The sequence below is a fragment of the Odontomachus brunneus genome, unplaced genomic scaffold (genome assembly GCF_010583005.1).
Source record: "Odontomachus brunneus isolate Ranch 3 - 2012 unplaced genomic scaffold, Obru_v1 Obru_scaffold_175, whole genome shotgun sequence".
Classification (NCBI taxonomy): Eukaryota; Metazoa; Arthropoda; class Insecta; order Hymenoptera; family Formicidae; genus Odontomachus; species Odontomachus brunneus.
In genome coordinates, this window is record NW_022639625.1 from 333468 (window position 1) to 358332 (window position 24865).

General features: G+C 38.1%; 2 protein-coding genes across 6 annotated transcripts in view; one reads left to right on the forward strand and one right to left on the reverse strand.

The window, feature by feature from the left end:
• The window catches only part of LOC116851435 (UDP-glucuronosyltransferase 2A3-like), a 10536-nt gene extending 9297 nt beyond the window's left edge, over window positions 1-1239 (forward strand). Inside the window, exon 6 of the mRNA XM_032830810.1 lies at window positions 924-1239. Coding sequence (XP_032686701.1) covers window positions 924-1206 — 283 coding nt within the window. The 3' untranslated portion in view covers window positions 1207-1239. The remainder of the gene's footprint in view (window positions 1-923) is intronic.
• A 341-nt stretch (window positions 1240-1580) lies between these two features.
• LOC116851432 overlaps window positions 1581-24865 on the reverse strand; it is a 34098-nt gene continuing 10813 nt past the window's right edge. The window contains exons 1-11 of one of the 5 annotated variants that reach the window (XM_032830804.1): window positions 9828-9846; window positions 9283-9388; window positions 8107-8220; window positions 7768-8021; window positions 7057-7414; window positions 6350-6555; window positions 5342-5782; window positions 4593-4747; window positions 3961-4241; window positions 3134-3384; window positions 1581-2257 (exon numbers count right to left, since the gene is read on the reverse strand). In XM_032830804.1, coding sequence (XP_032686695.1) covers window positions 2090-2257; window positions 3134-3384; window positions 3961-4241; window positions 4593-4747; window positions 5342-5782; window positions 6350-6555; window positions 7057-7414; window positions 7768-8021; window positions 8107-8220; window positions 9283-9379 — 2325 coding nt within the window. In that variant the 5' untranslated portion in view covers window positions 9380-9388; window positions 9828-9846 and the 3' untranslated portion in view covers window positions 1581-2089. The other 4 variants (XM_032830801.1, XM_032830802.1, XM_032830799.1 and 1 more) reach the window with 4 other exon arrangements.

A 24865-nucleotide genomic window follows, 5' to 3' on the forward strand; every position in this document is an offset into this window, starting at 1 on the left:
TTCAAGTAATCGATGAACTTCTGCTACACTTTTTTTCAAATCAAAATAGTGCAAAAGCACATGTCGAAAAAACACTTTATCGCGTTCCATTTTTCACAAAGCAAAAGAAATTGTTGTTTAGGAAAATAATTGTGTATGCTGACTGAATGTTATCGAGAAATGTCGAAATTAATCACAAACTACCTGTTTCGTTAGTAATGACTACTAGAACTGTTTGCATTGCCCTCTAACATTTGCGGGCGGAAACTAAGTTAAGGTCCTAATAGTAGTGCTTACTATAAAATTTTCTCTGTGTGCGACTTAACTCGCGTAAATATATGTTATAAGTTCTGGATAGTTTTCCAAAGGATAAATTATCTTTTCCATATTCCAATTACAAGGAGAAAATATCATAGCTTTTCTTCATGTAAATTTTTTTCAATTATATCATATTTTCTGTAATGCAGGAAGATTATCAATAGATTTTATACTCCTTATCAAGATAAATTCTATTGACAATACTCTGTCCTGCACTACCAGAAAATACAATTGGGAAGAATTTATACGAAAAAAGCTACGATATTTTCTCCTTGTATAATTGAAGTACGGAGAAGATAATTAACCCTTAAGCACTGACACAGACCTACAAAAATATTTCGAAGTTTGATAATTACCTGAGAAAGTGTGCGAAACGTCTTTCCTTGTCGCCTCTTTGTATTTTATGGGCCAAAGAAAAGATAGACAGACGCGATGTATACACTTAAACGGGAGTATACGCGATGTGTATACGCTGAAACAGCAATAGGTTTTTTTGTTTCATTGGGAGTCTACAACTCCTGTCAGTGCTTAAGGGTTAAATAATTCATTACTCATATTTTTTTAACAGTTGATGTGTTAATTTTAATTCGAATATAATCGCAGTAATGTTGATTTATCCGTTCTAGGGAAAGTGCGCAGAATTTGTCCCGTCGATTCCTCGACCGGCCAATGAATAGTATGGACACTGCTATTTATTGGATCGAATACATTGTCAGGTACGGCAATGACGCGTTGCGATCGCCCGCATTGGACTTATCTTGGTGGCAATTAAATCTCATCGACGTAATCGGCTTTCTCGTGATCTGCACGATAATCGTGCTCATCGTCGTTGCGTTTATCGTGCATTTCGTCTTAAGAACGACCAAAAGAAGTTCTCACAGTTCGCTACGTTCGAAGAAGGTTGATTGACCGAACTAGCTTTGAAGTGAAAACGTTTTAGAACAATTAACTCAAAAATCAACGAATCGTTTATTTGACAAATGATAGCGATAAGATGGATTAGTTTGCCGACGAAGAGGATTGCAAATCGAGAGAGTATTTCATATTCATATTCATCTCATCAAATTGATTGAAATCGACACCTTCGATATTTTTTAACAAATGTTTTATTAAACGTAACATTACTTCGAGACAGATTACTTGGCAGCTTAATCTTAATCGCGCAGAAGCATACATTGTTATGTGTGATCTTCCCGTTATATATACACATACAGATATATATTATGTCTGCATTACTTCAGGCAAATAAATACATTTGCGTCTAAAATCTAGGAGTTCGTGTATTTTTTTTTTCTTTTCGTTACTCTTCTTATTGTTGTTGTCGTATAATTGTTCCGAATTCGCTCGCCCCGCCACTGAACGACATTAGTCCCGATCTCGATAGTTCGTCGTACTTTTAAGGAAGATCGTTATCCAGGGCTTATCGTAGTGTCAACAAACAGACCATTCTCACTGATAACTCGCTATCTTAACTTCGACATCAGCAATGTAATCGTTTGTGTAATCGCGCGTTGTGCTCATAATATAATGATAATTGTACTCGTGGCATAATGACAATTATGACCCCGAAGTTCGTTGACTCTTCTCACGACTTGGCACGAGATGGACGCTGTGCGCCACTAATAAATCAAATAAGAGAAGTAAAAGGAAGAACGCAACCGTCGCTCTCTCTCTCCCCCTCCATCCCTCGTAACGCAATGTTTATGGATGAATGAGTATTTCAAAGAGAGTAAAGAGAGGAGAGATTACGCTGTACACAATGTGTATATGTGTGGCAAGTGCGTACGTGTCTCTACACAGGCGGTAGATACTGATTGCCCGCTGGTAGGTTGCTCTTCCGGTAGTCGTATCCGTCGTCGACGCTGCTGGTCGGCGCGACGTCTATTTTCGGTTGCGCCTCGTGCGGGAAGTGCATGGTCTGCTTCACCCAGGTGAGATCGATTGGTGCAAACGTCGCGACCTGGAAAACGCGTCAATCAGATCAACCCGACGAAGCGCGGTGTCGATAGAGTGTCGCGAGACACGCAAGAATAATTAACTCGAGATTAGAAATTAACACTGCGCCACGTGGCCGGAGACACGTCCTTCGCGCGATGAATTGAACGCGAGCAATTGCCCGAGTCAATTGCCTCGAACACGCGAAGTTATGTCATCCCCGTGCCAGCAAATTCCTCAAAATTTCCTCAGACACTACGTAAATTCCAGTCAGAATATCCCAATTTATATCCACTTGATATTTGCTATTTATTTCAAAATATGTTATTCCACTGCGATACCAATTAGGAATTCCATTCTTGTCCCAGACATAGATTCTCTGTTTAGAATCGAAACAGAAATACTGTGGAAAATCTCTTCTCAATAGATAAAATCGATATGTTTTTGCGGAATTGAATAGAAAAGCTTATTTTTGTACCAATTATTGATTTTTATAGAATAGAAAATGAAAAATTAAGAAGTTTTAAACATTGAAACTTTATTCCTTTTTCTACTTATACTTGTGAGGTGTTAAACACTTGTGAAGCATTTGTGTGAAATACTCAAAGTATTTCATATGTGATTTATTTAATTTTAACATAAAATAAAAAACAATATAATCTTTAGAAAAACGTCGAGGAAAGCAAACGGGATCTTGCCGGGTTTCCCACTTAGAATCGCTCGTTTGGAACATTTCATTTTCAATACGATTCTGCGTAGATTCTTCCAGAGTCTCAATAACTTAATTAGAGTTTCAATAACTTTTTTAAAGAAATTTGATTTCAACTAAGCCTCATTAACGAAATTCTCTGTGTGAGTTCTGGGGCAATTATAGTATTCTCTTATGAATGCATGCACATACCTGATTCGTGGGTAAGCATCCGGTGTCCTGACTGTAAATTCCGGCGATGTGGTACGCTCCGTTGCCATCATAGCAGGCCAACGGACCGCCGACGTCCGCTTGGCACATGTTGTTCTCCTCGCGAGCCTTGCCGCAAATCACGTCGCTCGCGATGTTGATCGGAGACTTCGCACCCAGCACGCGGTTCTGGCAAATCTCGTGCGAAAGTAGGTCCACGTCCACCATGTGCATGATAGCACCAGCGTAATGGGCTAAACTCACACACATCGTACGCACAATAATACGGATGATTACATATAAAAGTCACAATTACAAATCGACACGATTGATATTAATATATTGATTGATTAATATTAATTAATGTTAATATTTTCCCTGGAATCTTCATTCAATCTAAAATTTTCATGCGTTAGTCTGTTTTCTTTTATATTTGCACCGACAGCGTACTTATATCAATAACTACCGTCTACCGCCGTTCACGCTTGACTTGCTAATAAAGTTTAGCTAATAAAGCTAATAAAGTTAATTAAAAGTCCAAGTTTCATTTTTCTTATAGCGTTACGTATATGTGGAGAGAATTTAATAATTTTTTTCTTAAAAATTTCTAAATAATTAAAATAATTAGATTATTTTTAATCAAGAAATTCTGAGAAATCTCTGAATCAGATATTCTGTTTAAATGTATTATTCTTCCACTTGATATTTGCTATTTATATTTTAAAAACTGGAATCTACTGGAATCAAAAGATGTTTCTGTGAAAAGGATTTATATAAAGGAAAGCCATAATATTCTTTCCGTATAAATGTAAACAAATTACGAATATTACATTGCAGTATCGATTTGCCCCATCCTGTCACAATGCACTGCGACGTCTCTTGTACTTGATAGTCTTCAGGAAGACATAGCGTGTTGATGTGTAAATTGAAAGTCGCAGGATGCTCCAAGAATAGCATAGCGGTATCGTTGCTGGATAGTCCCTCCATGTAACCGGGATGGTACTTGATCGTTCGTACATCGATGATTTCAAATGGAAGTGGCTCCTCCTGCTTAAGCTCGAAGCCCAATTTCCACTCGCCGAGTTTCACAGAGATTTCGTTCGGTGACAATCTGAATGAGTTCGATTAATCGATTAATTCATTCTCGGAAAACTAGACTCATAAACTTTGTCCGATTAGCGAGAAGAAAAAGAGGTACAGTAATTACAGAAAAATAAAAATATATTTAAAAGAGATATATATTAAGATATATAATATACTACCTCCCCCCTGATATTAAAATAATATAAATAAAATAATATATATGAGAATGAAAATAATATAAATAATATAACAAATAATATTAAAATATACATAATAAATATATATTAAAATACTCATAAAAAGTAATGACTGTCTCTCGTGATAAACAAGAAGAAGACCAAGGAGAAGGACAATAATTGTTTATCAAAGTTTCCGTTACCCATTCAAGCAGCTGGCAGCTGTCAAGACGACGTCTGGTGCTATAAGTGCACCGGAACACAAGATTTTACGTTCCGGTGTCCACAGGACCATCGCTTGCCACGGGATCTCCGCGAAAGCCGCGTTAGTATTCCTGAAGCCGGTCGGCCGTTGATCCTCAACATACAAGAGTCAGATACAAATTTCCGAACGTTTGAACAAATATAAGTACATACGTATGTATGCGCACCGTACGCGCAAAATATAATATTTGATCCACATATATAATATATACTCAGTGAACATCACGTTACATGTAACATACAAGCTAATTATAATTTCCTACTCAACAATGTAACTGATATATAACAAGTATATTATATAACAGTTACATTGTTGAGTAGGAAATTATAACTAACATGTACATTACGTGTAACGTTGTGTTCACTGGATAAAATAGAGAAATAAAAAATTTCTGTCTGTCTATATGTTCCATATAAGCTCCTAAATCCTTCGATCGATCCTCCTAACACCTCACTCCCTTCCCCTAATTTAATCCCCTTGACACTTTATGATAACCTGGGCAATGCCGGGTAGTTAAAGCTAATATAAATATAAAAATAACATCTTTGTCACCTCTCGAGGCAAATTCGTCAATCTAGTCTAAACCGCGAATTTCATGATCGAGATTTTACTTCAACGCGTCTATATCGTCAAAAACAACGATTATGTGATATTATATATCTGAAAAAAAATATCGGAGAGGCTTACGTAATTTCTCACGCCGCACGGCTGGTTCGGTATTTGTGGCACCACGGCAATTGGCTGCTGGTCGCTCGAGTCGAACTCGTACGGCTTCTTGGTGAACGGCGTAGGAGTGCTGGCCGCTGTTGGCACTTGAGTCGGCAGCACATGCGGCGTCGCATTGGAGTCCTCCGGCACCACGTTCGTCGGCTGCTGCTCATGGAACTGGGGCGTCTGAGGCACGACGGGCGGCCTCACTGTCGGCTTGGGAATCGTCTTAGGGGGTTGTTGCGGGACCGGCCTCTTCGTCGGCGGTCGCACGGTCGCGATGTTGAGGAACGTCGGGAAGCCTTGCTCGTCGAAGCCGCCGGTGTAGTTGGCCGGCAAGTTGCCCGTCGGCCATGGGTCCACGTAGTTCGGATCGCGACAACATTTACCGATTATTCCGGTTTCCTGGTTTCTGCAGCTCTGCAAATTGAATGTCCAATGATTATTTTTTAATAATTGTTAATAATTATTATTAACACATTAATGCTTTTAATGTTTTGAGTATTGGTTTCTTTATTTTGGAAATTTAGCGTTACTTTAATAGAGTGATATCAGATACTCGGAGGAAAATTACTTAAAAATTTATTTGTGAGATATAAAATTTATTTCTGTGAAATAGAATTAAGAATAAAGTTTATTTCTGTATGTGGATAAACTTTATATCCCATAAATAAATTTTCAAGTATTTTTCTGTCAGTGTAGATAAAAATAGCTTCAAAGATTTGATTTGAGAAGCGACTTTAACAAGAAAAGATTAATAAATTTTGTCATAAAAAATTAGAAAATTTACGAAAAAATAATGACGATTTCTTATAAAAGGAAAATATAAAAAAACTCCATGAATTCTCGTTATGTATTTCTGGAGGATAAAATTATTGCGAAGCATAATTTGGACAAATAAGATCACGGACAAAATAATAAATCCTAAAAAAATCTTTTCTGATTCTGCAATCGTAATGGCTGAATTGAACATTCTATGTTGCTTACACTCAACGGGACACGTCGTAGAAGCTGTTTGCTAGTAAGCGCGACCGGTTCCGGACTGATGACACCTTCCAACGTGCAGTACTGCTCCTCTACGCAGAGCAAGGCAGCTGCGCAGCCTGATTGAATCGGAAACTGGAAGACTGCGGGATTCGCAGCTGCAGCCGGGTTCACTGCTGGTGAAATTGGCTCGCTGGCGATTGCACTGCCTGCAATGTCAATCCATTGTCAATCACTTGTTGCCAACATAATGCCATTTCCTCGACAATTCTACTAATTAATTTTTATCGAGGAGATCGCGGAAAATCGGTATATTTCTATAGAATTAGAGAATTCTTTTTTATATCAATTATTGAGTTAAGAATAAAATAGAAAACTGAAATACTTTAAACTGTTTCAGTAGTATTTGCAATTTTTAAATATTTATGATTATAAAGTATGAATACTCTAAATGTGTTTCATATATTCAATTCTAATATAAAGTGAAAGGCAGGAACAAATTTCTGGGAAAACGTTTGGGAGATCAAACGCGGAAGCAGGTTTGAATTTCCTACTTAAAATCTCGCTTATTAACATCGCTTCAAACATTATATTTCCAATCTCTGAATCTTTGCGTAGATCTTCCAACTAAGGTTCATAATTTTTTTAGAAAATAAAACTGGATCCCAATTAGATCCCACGAAATATCTTACGTAGGACGATGAATCTACCTTGTTGGTATTGTTCCCGTGGACTCGTGCCAGCCGGCACCTGGTTGTAATCAATGGGTACATCTTCAGGGGTTTGCATGTTGTCATGTGGCTGGCCGGCGGAGTCGATCGCGTATCCGTTGTTGGTCCCGGATTGCAGCTCAGCGTCGTTCTCTAACGGCGGGCTCAGCTCGGACACGTCCGCCTGATTGTTCTCGCCATATGGAACGTACTTCTGGTCGTTCTCCAGACTTGGCTCCGGGTACTCGTGATACTGATCGTCCTTCAGCACCGTGTTGTACTGCTCGTCGTACGGCGAGTTGTTCAAGTCATACCGCACGATGCAGCACGTCTCATGGCTAAGCTTGCATTCTTGCACCTGCGCGAAACAATCGCGAAGACCCCTTAGATTATTAAAATTTTATCAATGAAATGCAATTCCACGAAACAGGTTTCCCTACAGAAAAGGAATATTCGATGTTATGTGAAATAGAAAAAATAAATAAATCAAAGTAGAAATAAATAATCAAATATGTATATGTGTATAGCAATAAATAAAAGAAATAAAAATAAATAAAATAATAAATATGACATCACGTTCCAGCCTTGTGTTAGTTGCCTATTAGTTTTGAACAAAATAATTAAATAATGAACTGAATAACAAAAATAATAATTAAATAAAAATCAACAGTAACGACAAAGGACGACGGACTAGATGAGGGACTGTCTCACCTGTCCCGGTCGAATGAAGCCCTGTTTCAGGTGATGCACGTATCCGTCGATGCACAAACTCTTGCTGACGCAGACCTCGTTTTGGCCGCTGCAGGTGACGGTGAGATCGTTCAGGGAATTGGGATAAGACTGCAGCGTCTGATCAGGTTGATACACATAATCGGGATTATGTTGCTGCTGTTGCAGTTGCTGCTGTTGCAGTTGCTGCTGCTGCGATTCGGATGGAGCGTGCGTCTCATATCCCGTGAATGTGTCTGCGTCAAGACATTGCAATGAAATGTGAGCTGTTCTTTTCGAATTTCACGAGAAATGAACAAATAACATAACGGAGTCACTCACTTTGTTGCGAGTGATCCCAAATCTGTCCCGGCACAATGTTCTCCTTGTAGTTGGGATAAACGTTGCTCTGAGCTTGGGAGACGCCGTCGTCGCCGTACCAAACAACTTGCCCCTCTAAAATGAGATTCGGTTGACGGTAAATTCAATTAGTCCCGTTTCTCGGGAGAATTTAACTTATGTTTATTTAACATTCTCTTTTCAATACTCAATAGTTCTGACAATGCAGCAGAACATTTTTCATGCAAAAATGTGAACGACTTTAGGTTGACTTAATGTGTCTCGTGAAAAACCACATGTAAAGCCGATCAGAGATTTCGCTTAAGTTTTCCATTTATTACACTCTTTTCACACAGATAAAAAAACTCTAAATTACCAGATGATTATTCTTAATGTTTACGTATCGGGAGAACATCGCCGTTGAATTTAAATTTTGCTTTAGTCAGCGAGTTGGAGAAGAAAAACAGAATATGCATCGAGTGTCTCCTACATGGAGAAAATATAGCTTTTTTCATATAAATTTTTTTCAATTTCATTTGAATTTTACAACAGTAAGAGAAAATAAACTGACAATAGAGTTTATTGTGCCAAGAGATATAATAAATTTTGCTAAGAAACATTAAACATTAAATTAAACAATAAACTTCAATTCCTGAAATATACAATATATATGAAACGTAAAGACAATAAATTAAGGAAGCTTGCCGACACATTCCTTGGTTACAAAATTCTACAGTAACGTTTGCAGTAACGTTTGCAAAATTCTACAGTAAGATTTTCTTCGTGTGTACGAATTCAAAGACAGCACAGATATCTGAAATGCGTCTTCGAGACATTTAAAACAAAAACCTAAAGACAACCTAAAGACATTTAAAACAAATAGAATGTCGTTCAGGTGTCTTTTAGACCCGTATTAATACTATTTGAAACTTGTCTTTTAAGATACTCAGAGATTTCAATTTAGAATTGGATGATAATTTTTTAGTTGAATCACGGTTATAGATATAAATATATATCAAATATATATATCAATTATTAAATATAAAATATATTATAATTCAACTAAAAAATTTGGATCTAGTTTTAAATAGAAATCTGAATATCTTACATAGAACAAGTTTCAGGTGACGACTATTAATACGAGCCTTAGACATTTATTCTATATGTTTTTATACTGACGCGTTTGCAACTGAGGCGGCAGCTCTCCATAAGGGAGTCCACGGATGTGCGTAGCTAACGCTACTACGACTAGTAACATCTCCAGCAGTGTCCTCATCGTGGAAATCTGGAAAACAGGGAAAAGAACGATGTTAAGTGGCGATTCTCTCGTGTGTGCGTCGAGGAGCGAGTCAGCAAAACGGGATTTCACATCAACGTCGAACATTGGCGTTGAAAATACACGCAAAAGGAAAAACAGAGGCAAGAGGAAGGGCTGAGCAAACAGAGAGATCTTTGTGCGCATTCGACAGTAGGCGACCGGTTCCTCGGCGATCACCTCGCACAATTGAACGTAGCCGCGATAAAATAAATAACGTAATTCGCAATAACGTTTGTTTTTCCTTCGCGCAGCGGACAATCGCGATGAATTATATTAAGCGCGAGCAATAATCGCGCGAATGTTTCTTATTATAATTTTATTGTTCGCCTGTGTCCGCGTTTTCGCCTCGAACGTTTCGCGGACACTAGACCGTCGCGCGTTAAAACGACAAGTGTGATTGCAGTACGGCATCGAGCGATCCGAGGAGGAGATCGGCGTTTTATGGTCATGAAGATCGCGAGACCGCTTCGACATATGTCGGGGAACAACGAGGCTCTTTTCGCGCGTAGGCATAATCCATTCGCGCGCATCTAACCTGCAACGACGTGTGCACACAGGTGGGATGAGAATTCCCACATGAAAAGGTGAACGATGAAAGAGCGCAAAAAGCAACGCAAGATATCGTATTCTTTCCCACTTTTTCTCTTTCTTCATCTTTTCTTACTAATCTTTTATATTCAGACTCTCAGATATCTATAATCGTTGAGAAATCTTCGGGCCAATAGGAGGTATGTATAAGATGATATAATTGCAAATAACTATTTCTGTGTAAGGATAACAGCCTGAACAAAGTATCTCAAGTGAATTTTGGATGCTCAACCCTTTCCCTATTTGTACATGACATATAATCACTGATACCTTTGCAAGACGTGGATGCGTCATAATATGATTCATATTCTATCTTTCACAAATAATATATATATCTTTTTCCTTTCTAAAAAAATCGCTTTATGTGGTATTTCTTTTAAAGTATACCAAGAGTATGAGAATTTTGTATAATATAAATATATATTGTAATACATTTTAGAAACATAATTAGATATAATTAAATGTAATTAATGTTAATAAAATATTTTTGTAATATAAACAGCACTTAGATTATTTTATTTTTCATCATAACTTTTATAATTGTATTACTTTATGTTTAAAATATAAGAAGGGAAACTGCGGAAATTAACTAAACAGAGAAAGGCTTGATATATACAAAATCTAATTAGTAACCACTTTCCCAAGTTAAAAATCCTCTATTCCAATAATATTTTTTATAAATTTTAACCTCACCCCTCTCATTATATAAATCTATGTGCATCGTTTATATAATTTTGTACGCAATGAATTCTTGTCTTTTTTGCACAATCGCATTTGTTCACTATCAGCGCTCATTATGCGCAAAGCGATAACCTAGCGACTCGGGTGTCGCTATTTCTTTCTTTCACCGACACGAACGGCCTCGCGATGCGTGTGTCTGTCATTCATCAAACACGAGTCTAATGTAACGTAAATGTCACTGATACGCGTTATCTCGTGGTTTCGCAACATTCTGTGCGTCGATGGGACGTGCCAGCCGATCGCGCGTGCACACGATGACACGGACGGTCATTCTCGTAGCGAGTAGCGATTTGTCAAGAGACCGATTTGTCTGTAACACCGTGGCGAGCACGAGATGCGATCTTGCGATTGCATATTTACGCGCGTTATTCCCAACATTGCGTAAGCGCGTGGGACACCACGTATATAGCTTTCGCGACTGGACGGCATTGTGGATGTCGCCTGGTATTTTTCTAACGATGAAATAACCCGCGCCCAAGGATGCGATTTTTGTTGTGCAATTATTTATACGAAAATTATACAGCGACGGATTGTGTAAAAATATCAAGTCCCATTTGCACGACTGGCAAGCGTAGGTGCAAACACATCTGTCAATGATGTCATCTCGCTAGACTAGGACAGGTCAGGGCTACGAGAAACGGTAAACGAAACCTGCGAAGGAAAAATCGCTGATCCCCCTGGTCACAAAATTCCAGTGGCATTTTTAATGGCGTTAGTTATACTGCTCCTTACGACGGTCGATTGATCGATCGGTCGATCGATTGAGTCTCCGGCTGAATTTACTCGGGCAATGTAAGAGCCTCGGAAGTCAAAGACTGCGATGCGGAGATAGTTTCGTTGGACTGTTCCTGAGATTGTTGGAAATCGACTTAACGCATTGTAAATAGCGCGGCGTGATGCGCAATCGGTGATCAGCATTAGTCATATTGTCGTGTTTTATTGAGTCGCGTAGCAAACCTAATTCATTGCATTAGAAAAATTGATTATATGACCGGCGGAGAGCAAACTGAAACGAAGTCAAAGATACGTAGGTCTCGAATTACATTAATTTTCTATCACTATTTTTCATTTATTTCGTATATTTGTCATTCCTCTCGTTGCTTATTCGTTAGTAATTCAATCATCAATCGAGCTTTTGTGCAATCTATAAAAAGATTCACGCAGCAGTATGTTAAATTTTACTTTCTTCGCTTCGATCATTAATCCTCAATTAATATAGTTCTAGAGCTCAATTGGACTCAATTGCGGAATTTTCATCATTATTAAAGATTGATATTTCATGTTTATTATTCATTTTTAATTATTAGGCTATAACGTGGGATCTCAAGAAGACTAAGAATAGTTTTTGTACAATATCTTCTGAGAAAAATTTTTCTTCAAATACTAGATATTGCAAATAAACACTTTAATTAAATATTACCAAATGATTCTTCATATTTTTTTCTTATCTAATAAAAATAAAATGGAGTCGATAGAGGACTTCATAATTAACATTGATAAGAATAAAATCGTAGTCTAACGGTTCTTGCATATTGGTAGGTCTTGCGCATAACGAAGGCTTATATTTTTAATTCTCTTTTATCGCTAAAAGCGCCTTTAAAAATAGTTTATAAGCCTTCTGATTGATTATAAATCACTTTTAAGGACGCTTTTAGCAATAACTGAGAGTTCAGAATATGGACCAAAGAGAAGATTTATCCTTTTATAATAGAATAAATTGTCTCCTCACAATTTAATTGATTTAATTAATTTAATCAATTAAAGTTATAACGGCATACCATGATTAATCCCCGTGAATTTTCGAATCGAAAATCGAATCGAGTTAGATCACCGATCACGTGTCAACTAACGTGAAGGCATGGTATACTATCAACAGAAGAGTACTGCGCGTGATGTGTTACATCACATCGCGCGTCAAGAAACGTAACGTGTGAGACAAGGAAAAAACCCGAATCGAATGAATCGATTGACGTACATGATGAACGACACCTGAGATCGCGTCGCTGAATATGCGTCTCATTGAGAATTTCGCGTGAGTCAGCGATACACGCAAAAGTGCTCCTGACGTGGTAGCGAAGGCCGCCAAGAGTTCGAGAATGGTTCGGGGGTTGGGGGTGGTTCAGGGCTTCTGGGGGAGTGTGAACGCATCGCGCGGGTTTCCGACAACGGTCGAAGGGTCCCGTCGAACGAGTGACTGGCGCAATTGCTACTTGCGAGCCGGATGTTGCGCCGTGGAAATCCCGACGGGACCCACGTACGTTAGTCCGGGTCGTGATCCGAGTAGATCGTGATGAATGACACATCGCCGAGCGGAACCGGCGCTCCGAGATCCGTTTCGAGTGAAATCAAACGGCTCTAATCGCCGTGATCGGTAACTAATTCGAAAGAAAAGGTCCGAAACGCTTTCTACTCCTTTCCACTCTTCGTCAGACGAATGAGCCTCCACGTGGAATAAGTTGTAACGTGATGTAACCGGTCGCCGAACGCGCAACAGACAGGGAAACTTGCTCGTGCGACTTTTGCATTAATGTTCATCGCGCGCCGACCGAGTATTTTAATTGCTGCGAATTCTGGTATATTCTTAATGCAAGGAACAAAATCGGAACGAATCTTATATTATTAGTAGCGCAAGAGAGACTCAACACATTGTATGTCAATATATTGTACATATTGTTCATAAATGAATGACGCTGGCAGTTGATATGTTTTGACAATTAGCACAAAAATGTATCATATTAAAAAAAAATTAAATTATATTATATATTATATTATATATTAAATTATATGTATATTATATATTAAAATTACATATATCATATGTTAAATTATATTATATGCTAAAATAAAAATTGTCGACATTATTATCCTCTCGCAAGAAACAATTAGTCACAATTGTCGACCTGTGTGACTTTTATTGGTTCAATTTCTTACAATTGAAAAAAATATATAACAATTTATGGAATTTAAGTTTATTCATAGAAATCAACTTCATATCTCACAAATAAATTTTCAATCTTTTTTCAATATTTCTTCTCTCAATAAAAAAGTTAACACTAATAAAAAAATTTGCACTAATGAAAAATTTTGTTTCAGAGAATTTAATCATATTATTTCACAAATATGTTAAAACAATCAATATAAAATAACACATAAGGATAAAATAATGACAATTATTGAAGAAAAAACACATAACCTCGGCGAAAATCTTGGTGAAATCTAGTAAACAGCACGTTAACCAAGGGAAGATTTACACTGAGAACACAATATTTGAAAATTTATTTGTGGGACATAAAGTTTCTTTCTGTGTGAAATAAAGTTTATTTCTAGAGAGATGGGAGAGATATAAACTTTCATTCTCCAGAAATATGAATCTTTACATATTCTTCCCTTAACGCACTAAGACCAATTTTATATTCACAGAAATAAATTTCATTTCACAGAGGTAAACTTTACTTCACAGAGAAACCTTCAATCCCACAAGTGAATTTTAAAGTATTTTTTTTTCTCAGTGTGTATCGACCAAAAGTTCCACTCTTCACAGGGTAGACTCCTCTTTAACGAGTCCATCGAATTAATGGAGCTGCATAAGGAAACGGAACGGCCGCAGGAGCGGCGACAACATTGCGCAGGCGTCACCACGCGTCTTCCGGTTCGCGTCGGCCGCTCAAGTTCGCGCGCGAATTTCTCACCTGATTATTTTCCCAACTATTTCGCGTAAGTGATCCCGGTGGCCGTAGAGTCACGCGGAAAGAGATTTGGAAGAAGGGAATCACGATTCGACCTCAATCCGCGCGCATTCCGCCGCTCGGCGCGGCCCGGAGAGTATCGGCCAGCTATTAAAGTCGCGATAAAAATAATAACGCCGATCGCGCGCGCGGGAGAGGGATTAACGGCGCCTTGTGGCCGCTCCAGGAGAAAGTCCGCGAGAGGAGGTGCGGTGGACAAGCAGGCAGGCAAGCAGGTAGGTAGGTAGGTAGGTAGGTGGGTTATAGCGAAACGCCGAAAATTCACGATGCGTTCGATTTCCACGATAAGCGCGACGGACACGCGCGAGACATTCCCCGACCGGCAAAATATTATTTTACAGAGCCGCAGAGAAAGAGAGAGAGAGAGAGATCCCGCTGGACCCGCGCACGCGCTTTCACGTATACATTAGCTACGCTACGACTTTCTCTCCCTCATTGAATTACGCAGATTACCCGAGTCCCGTACAAATCAGACGTGTCGAAGCCGCGTAATCCAGCGCATCCTAATAACCCGAATCTGGAGCCGACGGTCCTCCCGAAGATCCGGGTACAGCTCTCTCTCTCTCTCTCTCTCTCTCTCTCTCTCTCTCTCTCTCTCTGGCTCTCTCGCTCTCTTGCGTTGTTTTTATCTCGCGCAAAAATGGCCTGAAAATTCTTCTCCCTTTTTCCTTTCCTTTCCTTTTCTCTCATCTCATCCCATCCCATCTCCTCACTCGCTCTCGCTCTCCCTCGGTCTGCTCTCGCGGCTCGAAAGCGCATAAATAATCCGTCGATTTTGACTGGTGCTTCGACCGCGCGCGCTTTTGCAATGTGGGTGTAATATGCATACAGCGTAAATACTTAAATATTCACGTCCTCATTAATAACGCCGATCGCCGGCCGAATAGCTGCCAAGTAGAAACTTACTTTCGATTTGTCAATCAATAAGTACTTTCACCGATACACCGCCGTCCCGCCCCGTACACATAATTAAGACGCTCACATAATTAACAGCCGGACGCTAATTCCGGCTGTTGAGATATATATTTCTTTTGCGCCCAAAGTGGCGTTATCGCGGCCGCATCGCAGGTGGACTATTGCGGTCGATATCGTCAGCGGCACATCTCGCAAAAGAAATACGAGTCCGCTCTCGTAATAGCAGAACGATTGCTTATACGATTATAAAAAGAAAGAAGAAAAAATCAGCAACTGTCCGTCTCCGTGTTTAATTAATGCAAAATTGTGAAGTTTTTAATCTCTCCCGTATAGCGGAATTTTGTCCGGATGTAACACTACCTGAATTGTTTATCCTTGATCTCTCTTTCTCTCTCTCTCTTTCCCTCTCATATTAACGGGATTCTGTCCAAATATAACTTATCGTTGCGTTCGAAAAATCGCTGATAATTAAATGATGCTGTAAATCTAAACAAGTTCTGATATCATGCCCAATTAATTTATAATCGACACGTGATTGACGCCTTGATTTATAAGCACTGTTTTAGATATCCGAAATTACATCACGATTATGCTGTTATATCAATCAACGTTCCGTTGTAATTAAACGACCGAGCGTAAGAGTCAATGAGAGAATCGTCCTTCATTGGATTCCGTGATCGTCGACCTTTCGATTGATGTGAGAATCCGACGCATCTGAATACTATAATTAAAAGAAGAGGAGCAAAACACAAGATCGATCGATTGAGCGATCGATACTTCAGCTTTTATGAAAATCACGAATCAGCGCTGTATTTTTCTTTCTTCATCCGCGTCTCGCGGGTTGCCGAAAGATCGGTAAGTTATTTCGTGACAATTCACTACGTCTCTTATCTATGTGATTATCTGCCCAGTATTTCAGAAATTTCAACGTTCTCATAAATTTGCAATCATTCACCGTTGGAATCTTGCTGTAGTCGTCCTCGACGAGGACGCGAAATCTCGCGAATTCACATTTATTAAGTCACATTGCCGACCGCTTGGGCAGATCTATCTCCTTTCACAATGCATCGATGTAATGAAGCGATCAGCCTGGTTCCTCAATGATTTCAGGGAACTTTCTTTTCAGATCTCAAGATATTGGCACTCCAAATTACACAGTTACACGAAAGCTTACGTTGACTGCCACAATGACATTAGAAGGAACTTTGTCCTCTTTTATTCTAGAATAAAACTTTTTTATTTAAAAACCAGAACTAAAATAGAATTGTTTTATTTTGCAACCAACATTAAAAAAATATTTTGTTCAATTTTAAAGCCCATTTTATTTGAAACTAAAATAGAATTATATATTTTGAAATCAGAATTAAAGTCGAACTTTATTCTATTTTTAAACTAGAATTAAAATAAAATTTTGTCCTGCTTTGTAAAACAAAAACTAAAATAGAATTTTGTTCTATTTTAAAACCAGAATCAAAATAGAACTTTATTCTATTTTAAAACCAGAACTAAAATAGAACTTTATTCTGTTGTATTATTCTTATATTATTCTTGTTTCGTTATTTTATTATTATTATTATTTATTATTATTATTTATATTATTTATATTATTTATATTATTCTTGTTTTAAAACAAGAATTTAAAAAATTTTATTTTATTTTAAAATCAACGTATTATTTTAATGTTTTAATTATTTGTAATTATTAACCCACAATGAAATTTTATTCCTTCAAAAGAACTCATATGAATAATAATTCATAATTATTGTATAAAACAAAATTTTATTTATACGCCACCAAATACGAGTTAAGGTATATTATTTACGGTTCGCAAAAGAATAAGCGAATATTCAAAGTCCAGCGAAGTCAAGTCCCACGCGACGAACGATCTATTAAGATCCTCTTTAGCGTCGAACCTTTCAATCTACCTTGATAGGATACTCGACTGCCTAAGAGCTCATCAATCATACCCGGACAAAAGGATATTTTCGCGGCTACCAATAAATAGTCGTTTAATGAAGCTATGGTTGATTCTGAGAATTGCGTCACCATTAAGAGCATCTTTTCGTGATTTAAACATCGTTTACGCTTATGAGACGCTCACACAAAGCATTACTCAAAGAAATAGTCTTGCAATCATAGCGAGAATGATTCAGATACGAGAAATTAGCTAACGTAGATAAATGACTAGCAAATATGGCGATATGTGATGTTTTGTATTTATCAATATAGATGACAATATAGGAAACAGGTAATTTCTACCTGAAATTTTATCTATTTGTAAAATTCAGTAAGAAAATCTCTCTCTCTCTCTCTCTCTCTCTCTCTCTCTCTCTCTCTCTCTCTCTTTCTGACACCCATCTAGATTAAAATCAGTCGCACTCCTTATAAAAATTGACTGTAGCAAACAAAAGAGATTAATTACAAGAGAGACAAATGAATATATAATCCTCACATTTCCCGGAAATTTATTTACAGATATCATTAAAATGCTGTTGCTGCTGCTGCAAATTCTATTTTTTGACAATTTTCTGACAAAAACAGCGGTAAACTTTAACTCTAACATTTAGAATTCTACCTGGATTAGCAAAACATTTTTCAGTAATTGTGATTTGAATCTCTTTCATTTTGATCATCTACTCGCTCGTCTATGACAACCGGACATGCGGACGTAATGGGTACAGGTATGGTTTCTGGGTCGCTCGGATTCCCTGGCGTGTGCACCTCGCGAAAAGGAAACACGGGGAAGAGAAAGAGAAGGGAAGTGAAAAAAGAAACAGTCGATCTAACTTTCCAAAACGCCTTCTTTTGCGATAGCGCATAGTCCATGCTCGGTATGTTATCCTTCGATCTCGGCGTCACGGCATCTCTTCTGGTGAGACAACCTCGACAGAGAACCTCGGGGAACCTCGGCGGCAATCTCGAGGACGAGAAGACTCGATCTCGAAGCAGACCGCGCGTACTTTTACATTCTTTACTTCTTCTTTATAGAAATGTCTAGGCCAGCGCGCTTTGACTTCACGTTCTTCATCATCTTCTTCTTCTGTCTGATATTTATGAATCCTGTCACGCAACGACACAATTAACGTTATCGACTTAACCAAACCAATTTTAACTCGCAACTACCCTATTCTTTTTAGTTTTTTATGAAAACAAATGTGGTAATATTCATTTTTCTGTATTCTTAGTTCGCTCACTAAAAGGCGCCAAAGTTAGAAAAACCATTCCTTTATAACCTGTATTAAACAATAACTCAAATGAAAAATTTTGTTAAATCGATTCATTATAAATGTATAAAATATTTCTATATTTTATAGTAGTTTATGAGACAAAGGGCGTCACAGATCCATTATTTATATGTAAGTATGTATTGATAGATCATTTTGCATTACAGAGTGCACCACGAGAAGGTGAATCTGCTTGACGAGATCTTTCGTTTAGGCTATTGCTCAATATAAGTCACAAGGAAACGCTTTTTCTAACTTTGGCGTTCTCTGGCTGGCAAACTAAAGTCCATGCAGAAAAATGAATATTACTATGTTTTTTTCATAAAAAAACTCAAGGAAACAGGATAGGTGCGAATCAAAGTCGTTCTGGTCATGTCGGTAGTGTTCATTGTCAGGTGAGCTCGATGGTTCGAGAGACGATAATAAATAAACGTCGCCGCTCCATCGAAAAATCGCGGCGAAAGTAGAGGTCGGCTTCACCCTATTTTTTTTCAATAACGCGGGATTCCGATACATCGCGAGTCACGTTCCCTTTCACGATCGCTCGATCCGACGATTTTTCTTCTTCTTTCTCTTTTTTTCCCCCGGCGACTTTACGTAACGCGTATCCGGCTCTCTCTCTCTCTCTCTCTCTCTCTCTCTCTCTCTCTCTCTCTGCTCTGCTCTCTGCTGGTATCCGCGTTTATCGCGCCGAGACGTCGTCGCCGAAAATTCGCGCTTCCCTCGGCCGCGAAGGAGATCGAGCGCGGGGATATGAACGCCGACCGACCGCAAAGAGTGAAATTAAAAGTCGGGCGTCGCTTCCCGGAAACTCGAACGTTCGCCTCTCGCCGGAGAATTTGACCTCCTATTACCATCGTCGGTATTTATGCATTTTACTTTTGGGAAAGTTCGTTTTCGACCATATCGGTACTTGGCGTAGCGCCGTTTTACACACTTTCCGTTCCAACGCGCAGCGCGGAAACGAACGCTAGGAAGAAGCAAGGTCGCTAAATAATAAATCTCCTCTCTGATGTCATCCGTGTCATAAATTATGAAATCCATCCTGCCTGTGTGAACATCGCCGTCCAAAAATTGTTCACGCACGTTGACGTGTAAAAGATGTGTCTCAAAAGCGCGAGAACTTTCCGCGTGGCTCTTTCGACAGACTTTGCAAATAGAACAAACAAACTCATTGAGGATGACGAGGACGCGCTTTTGGTCTCGAGACAGTGACATACATTCGCAGTTTTGTTCGACATTGAACATCAATAGGTATCGTAGATACGCGTGTGTAAATATGTTAATCTTGGTCTCAGTTGACTCCAATTAACTTCAACGCCGTCGTTTCTTCGCGTGTTGCAGCTTCATTTGCATTTCGAATTGGTATACGGTGAATATACCATTAAACTTCATTAATTATACGTGCACAAATGGAGAATAATTTGTAGCTGTCTTCATATATAAATTCTATTCGATTTTATCACATTTTCTTGTGTTGCAAAAATAAACTGTTAGTAGAGTTTGTCTTGTAAATAAATGTAACAATGTAGCAAATGTAGGCAATTTTCTAGGAAATTTGCTATATACAGTGTAAGTCATCTAACGTTAGATTTTCTAAAATATCTCTTTGTTATTTTTTAGAGGAAAATATGTGTATATAAATGCGTATATATATGCGTACAAATATGGAATGAATATTGTGGTCAACCCCCCCTGCCCACAAATCTTTGCAACCACACTATTTTCCTTACGTATTTTCCTTTAATAAAATAAAATAAAACAAAATAAAATAAATAACATTAAAATACGATAAAATTTATAATAAAAACTAAAAGATATGAAATATCATAATAAAATAAAATGTAATAAAAAACAACAGATATATTTTAGAATCAAATATTAAATGAGTCACCTTGCATAGCAAATTATTTAATAGTAGACTCTAGTTTTTAAAATATAAATAGCACATATGAGACAACAATAAATTGCGACAGAATGTCGATGTGTTCCTCGATTATAAAATTCTCCAGCAATTTTTACCACAAAATTCTCTCTGTCCTAAAATGTAATTTCGAATAATTTCTAATAAGGAAAGGGGACATTACACACACACACACATATACACACATCCGGTCTAACTTAAGAAAAAGGAAGTGTAGTCGTGCGAGGGTGGGCGGATGATGGCTCTTCATTCGAACAGCCTCAGTTCCTTCTAACTTTTCACCGGATAAAAGCCAATCGACCTCATAATTAAGTTAACTTTCGCCAGTTATTTGCATTCCGCGCGATTCGGCGCCAGCCGTCGTCGTCGCGCGCGAAACGCAAAAGACGAGAAAGCAATCCGAGGACGATCGTCGCTCGCGTGCCCGTCCGTCTCCGTCCGTTCGTCTCGATTATATCTCTACATCGTCGCATTAAAACTGACTCCCACGAGTGCCCGGCTTGCGAAATATCGAACTCATCCGTGACACTGGCACGGTAACGTCGGTTTTGCCAGGATTGCATAAACCGATCTCCGGGGTTCAAAGGTGCGGAATTCTTTCGCGACGCGACGCGCCAACGTGAATCAAACCCAACGGTCTTCTCTGCTCCGATCGGTATTTCTGTCTGTCGCCGAATCTCGTGTACCTTTCCCGCGCGCGACTTTCGGGACCCAGCTCCGTGGCCACCGTCGCCAGTTTAATTTCACCTCCTTACAACCTCCTCGAAACGCCGGCAGATGTAACAGTCCACGGTGTATGCGCCACCGCGGCGATCTCACCCGGCCGCTCGGACGGATCGATCGGACTTGATTCTTGGAGTCTTATATTCTGGACGAAGGCTTGACGTTTAAACGCAGCAAGATTCCGATCCCAAGTTTAATTTTTCTCGTGTAAACGCCACGTACACAGAAAGAAACTCATCCTAACATTACTAGATAATCTTTTAACCAAACAACATATTGATATTTTGTCTTAATATAATATTTAACATAATTAACTTATCATTAATTTAATTTAATATTAATCAATTTAATTTATTATTAAATCAATTTAATATTAATTTAATTTATTATCCTTTCCGCGTTTATATGTACTTTATATTTTAGGAACTGGTGTCTCTCTCTTCTTTCCTGTTGAAACATTTATTATTATATTGTGTGCCTTTGGCACACAAAATTTACTTTGTTTCTTAACAAGATAAAAATTTTAATGATAAACTAATCCTGCATCACTAGAAGACATTATAAAATTGACAAGAATTGATGTGAAAAAAATGGTTATTAAATATTCTCTCCGTTTGTAACATTATTTCAGCTTGAAAATCGAAAAGTGCTCGTTATGTATCCAGAATTCTGTCTCAATTTATTATCCTTTTTGTTAATATATGTACTATTTATATTCAAGAAATTATGTATGTGATGAGATGAGATCTCTACTATTACAATATTGCTGTTTCTCAGCAAAATTTGCTGTTTTTCCGAGCAAGATAAACTGTATTGACAGTCCAGTCCTGCACCATCGCAAGCTTGATAAGAATTTATATGAGAAAAAGTTGTAATACTCTCTCCGTTCGTAATGTTGTTTCGATTTGAGAATCCGCTCGCTATGCGTCCAGGACACGCTCCCTGGTCGATTATACCTGGTTGCGATACGAAAGTCGTAGGTGTCGAAGATACAGGTAGATAACAACTAGTTATGCTGTGAATAGTGTATCGTATGGTTATGTTACATGCGAGAACAAACGGACAACATCCTTCATCCGTTCGGCGAACAAACGGAGAGAGTAAACGTACCATCGTCGTCAATCTCGAGAGAATGACTGATGGTGTGTAGGAGGCTCAAGTGTTCTAAACTCGCTTCTGCCTTTTAGATGAGACACTCGTCCTTGCGTGTGGAGCTACCGAAGGTGTAGCTACACGCATATATAATCCACAAGTAAAATAAACCGAAAGCGCCGAAGAAACCGGCCGTCAGTCTCATTTTTATTCGACACTTTCACGCGTTGCTAATGTTTTTTTTCCTCTCTCTCTCTCTCTCTTTCTCTCTCTTGCTCTCTTCCTCCCTCCCGTTTTCGATGGTGCGACGATGGCGTAACGGAATCTCGTTCCAGATCGAGATAATAGATCGATCTAGTTATGCACGCCTTGTCTGCTGTCATCTCGAGTGGACCTCTCTGCGTAGGAGACTTGATGTTACACGGATGTTCACCAGAGAGAGGCAGAGAGGGAAAACAGTTTCACCGCGAAACTTTTTTAATTACTGGCATTTGAGCCAACTACTGGCATTGGGAAGTCGTTGATTGAATCTACACTGTACCTTATCAAATATAATTGACCATATTTATGCAAGAATGACTCAAGCCATATGGAGAAACTTAAAAAAAAATGAAGATGAGGATTTGATACACTAATGCAAAAGTATAAATACTCTAATATCCCTCGCAATCGTTCGAAAAATCGAGTATAGTCAATTTTTTTCTCTTTAAAAATATTCACGAACGAGTTTAACTCTTTAAAATATATAAAAGAGACGCAACTAGTAAAAAATGGCGCAAATAGTAGAAAACAAAAACTTTTGATTAATTCTAGGAGACTATCAAACTTGCATCTCTTTTATTTTACGTAGAAAAATGTGTGGATTATATATTTTGATGAGAAAAACACAAAAATTATAATTTTGTGAGTTGGACCATTCTTACATAATATCGCCAATTAAGAAAGAATATAATTAAATGATTAAGCAAGAGAATATCGAAAGTGCGATCGGGCGTGTCGCATCGGTAAAGAGCGTCAGCGATACAACTGAATTAACTCCTTGACTCCCGGGTTTTTATTTGGGAAATTTAACTATATCTTATAATAAAAATATATCAGATGGGATGTAAGCAGTGTTTCGAAAGTAGCATTCGAAAAATGTTCTCGGCAGGAAAAAATTAAGAAATTTTGTTAAATAAGCAAATAGTAAAATCTCGATGTTCTATTGTTTTCTAATTTTGAAAAATTAAAAAATCGATGAAAATTCTGCTATCTTCTTTCTTTTCAAGATAAATAAATTATAAGAATAATTATAACTAGCTTTCCATTTATTTAATGACGCAGATAGAGAGATGCATCAAGATATTTTTATTTTTATAGCTCTTAAATTTTTAATAGCTCCAAATATATGTGACCAGAGATTATAAAGAATCGAAAGATGGTCGGCATTGATAAGCATCTCATCTTACACACCTTGATATTTAACATCTTTGGTATTCAACAGAATGTTCCGCTTGACGCAAGCGAATACATATCCCGCGAATATCTATTTGCATCATGTTTATTACTGCGCGGCGTGGATGAAACAGCGACTCGTTTAGGATAATATCGACGAAGAAGAGCCTTGCAATTTGGACGCGTTCGGTGTTAATGTGTGTGAGGAAATAAGTGATAATAGTAGAAATTTAAATATCAAATACTTTGATTATTCAGAAAAACTGACAGAGAGAGAGAGAGAGAGAGAGAGAGAAAGAGAGAGGACCGATCGAAAGCAAGTGCAAATTTTCAACAGAGCGGGGAGAGAGGAGAAAAGAAAGAACGCGAGACGTTTTCACAACAGTTGCTCTTTTCGTTGGATCCAACGAGAGAACTGTAACTGATCCGGCCTTAGATTCGGCAACATTTGAATACGAATATCTTGGCTATTTTGCACGCATTGACCTTCTCCAGCCATGTTACCCGTGTGACACGACTTTATTCATATCTCAAGTGAGTTACGCCATTCCGAGCAAAACGAGGTGGCGGACCGGGTCGCTGAGCTAAAGGTGGTGACAGGTAGATCTTGCGGGACATAACCCGTTGGCGGCTCGTAAAACGACCGGCAGAGATCCCGATAACTTTGGCGACGTAATATAAGAATAATATGAATATCAGTAGAGGGGGAGGAAGAAAGGGCATTTAATTCTTTATTGGCAGAGCCGAAAAAATTTAAGGAAAAAAATTTTCGAACGTTAAAACGAAATAAACAATGCTCCGTAAACTGATTACTATAACTATAATGAATAAAACAAATGAGCTGATATTTTAATTCAAGTTTTTTGAATCCAGGATAGTTGAAGAGCATGATTCTTTTGTCGAATAGAATTGAAATAATGTTAACCTTTACTATAAAATCTAATTCTTTTGTACCAAAATATTGTTAAATGCTTAATATATATAATATATATATATATAAGTATGAATTGTTATATATATATATATATATATATATATATATATATATATATATATA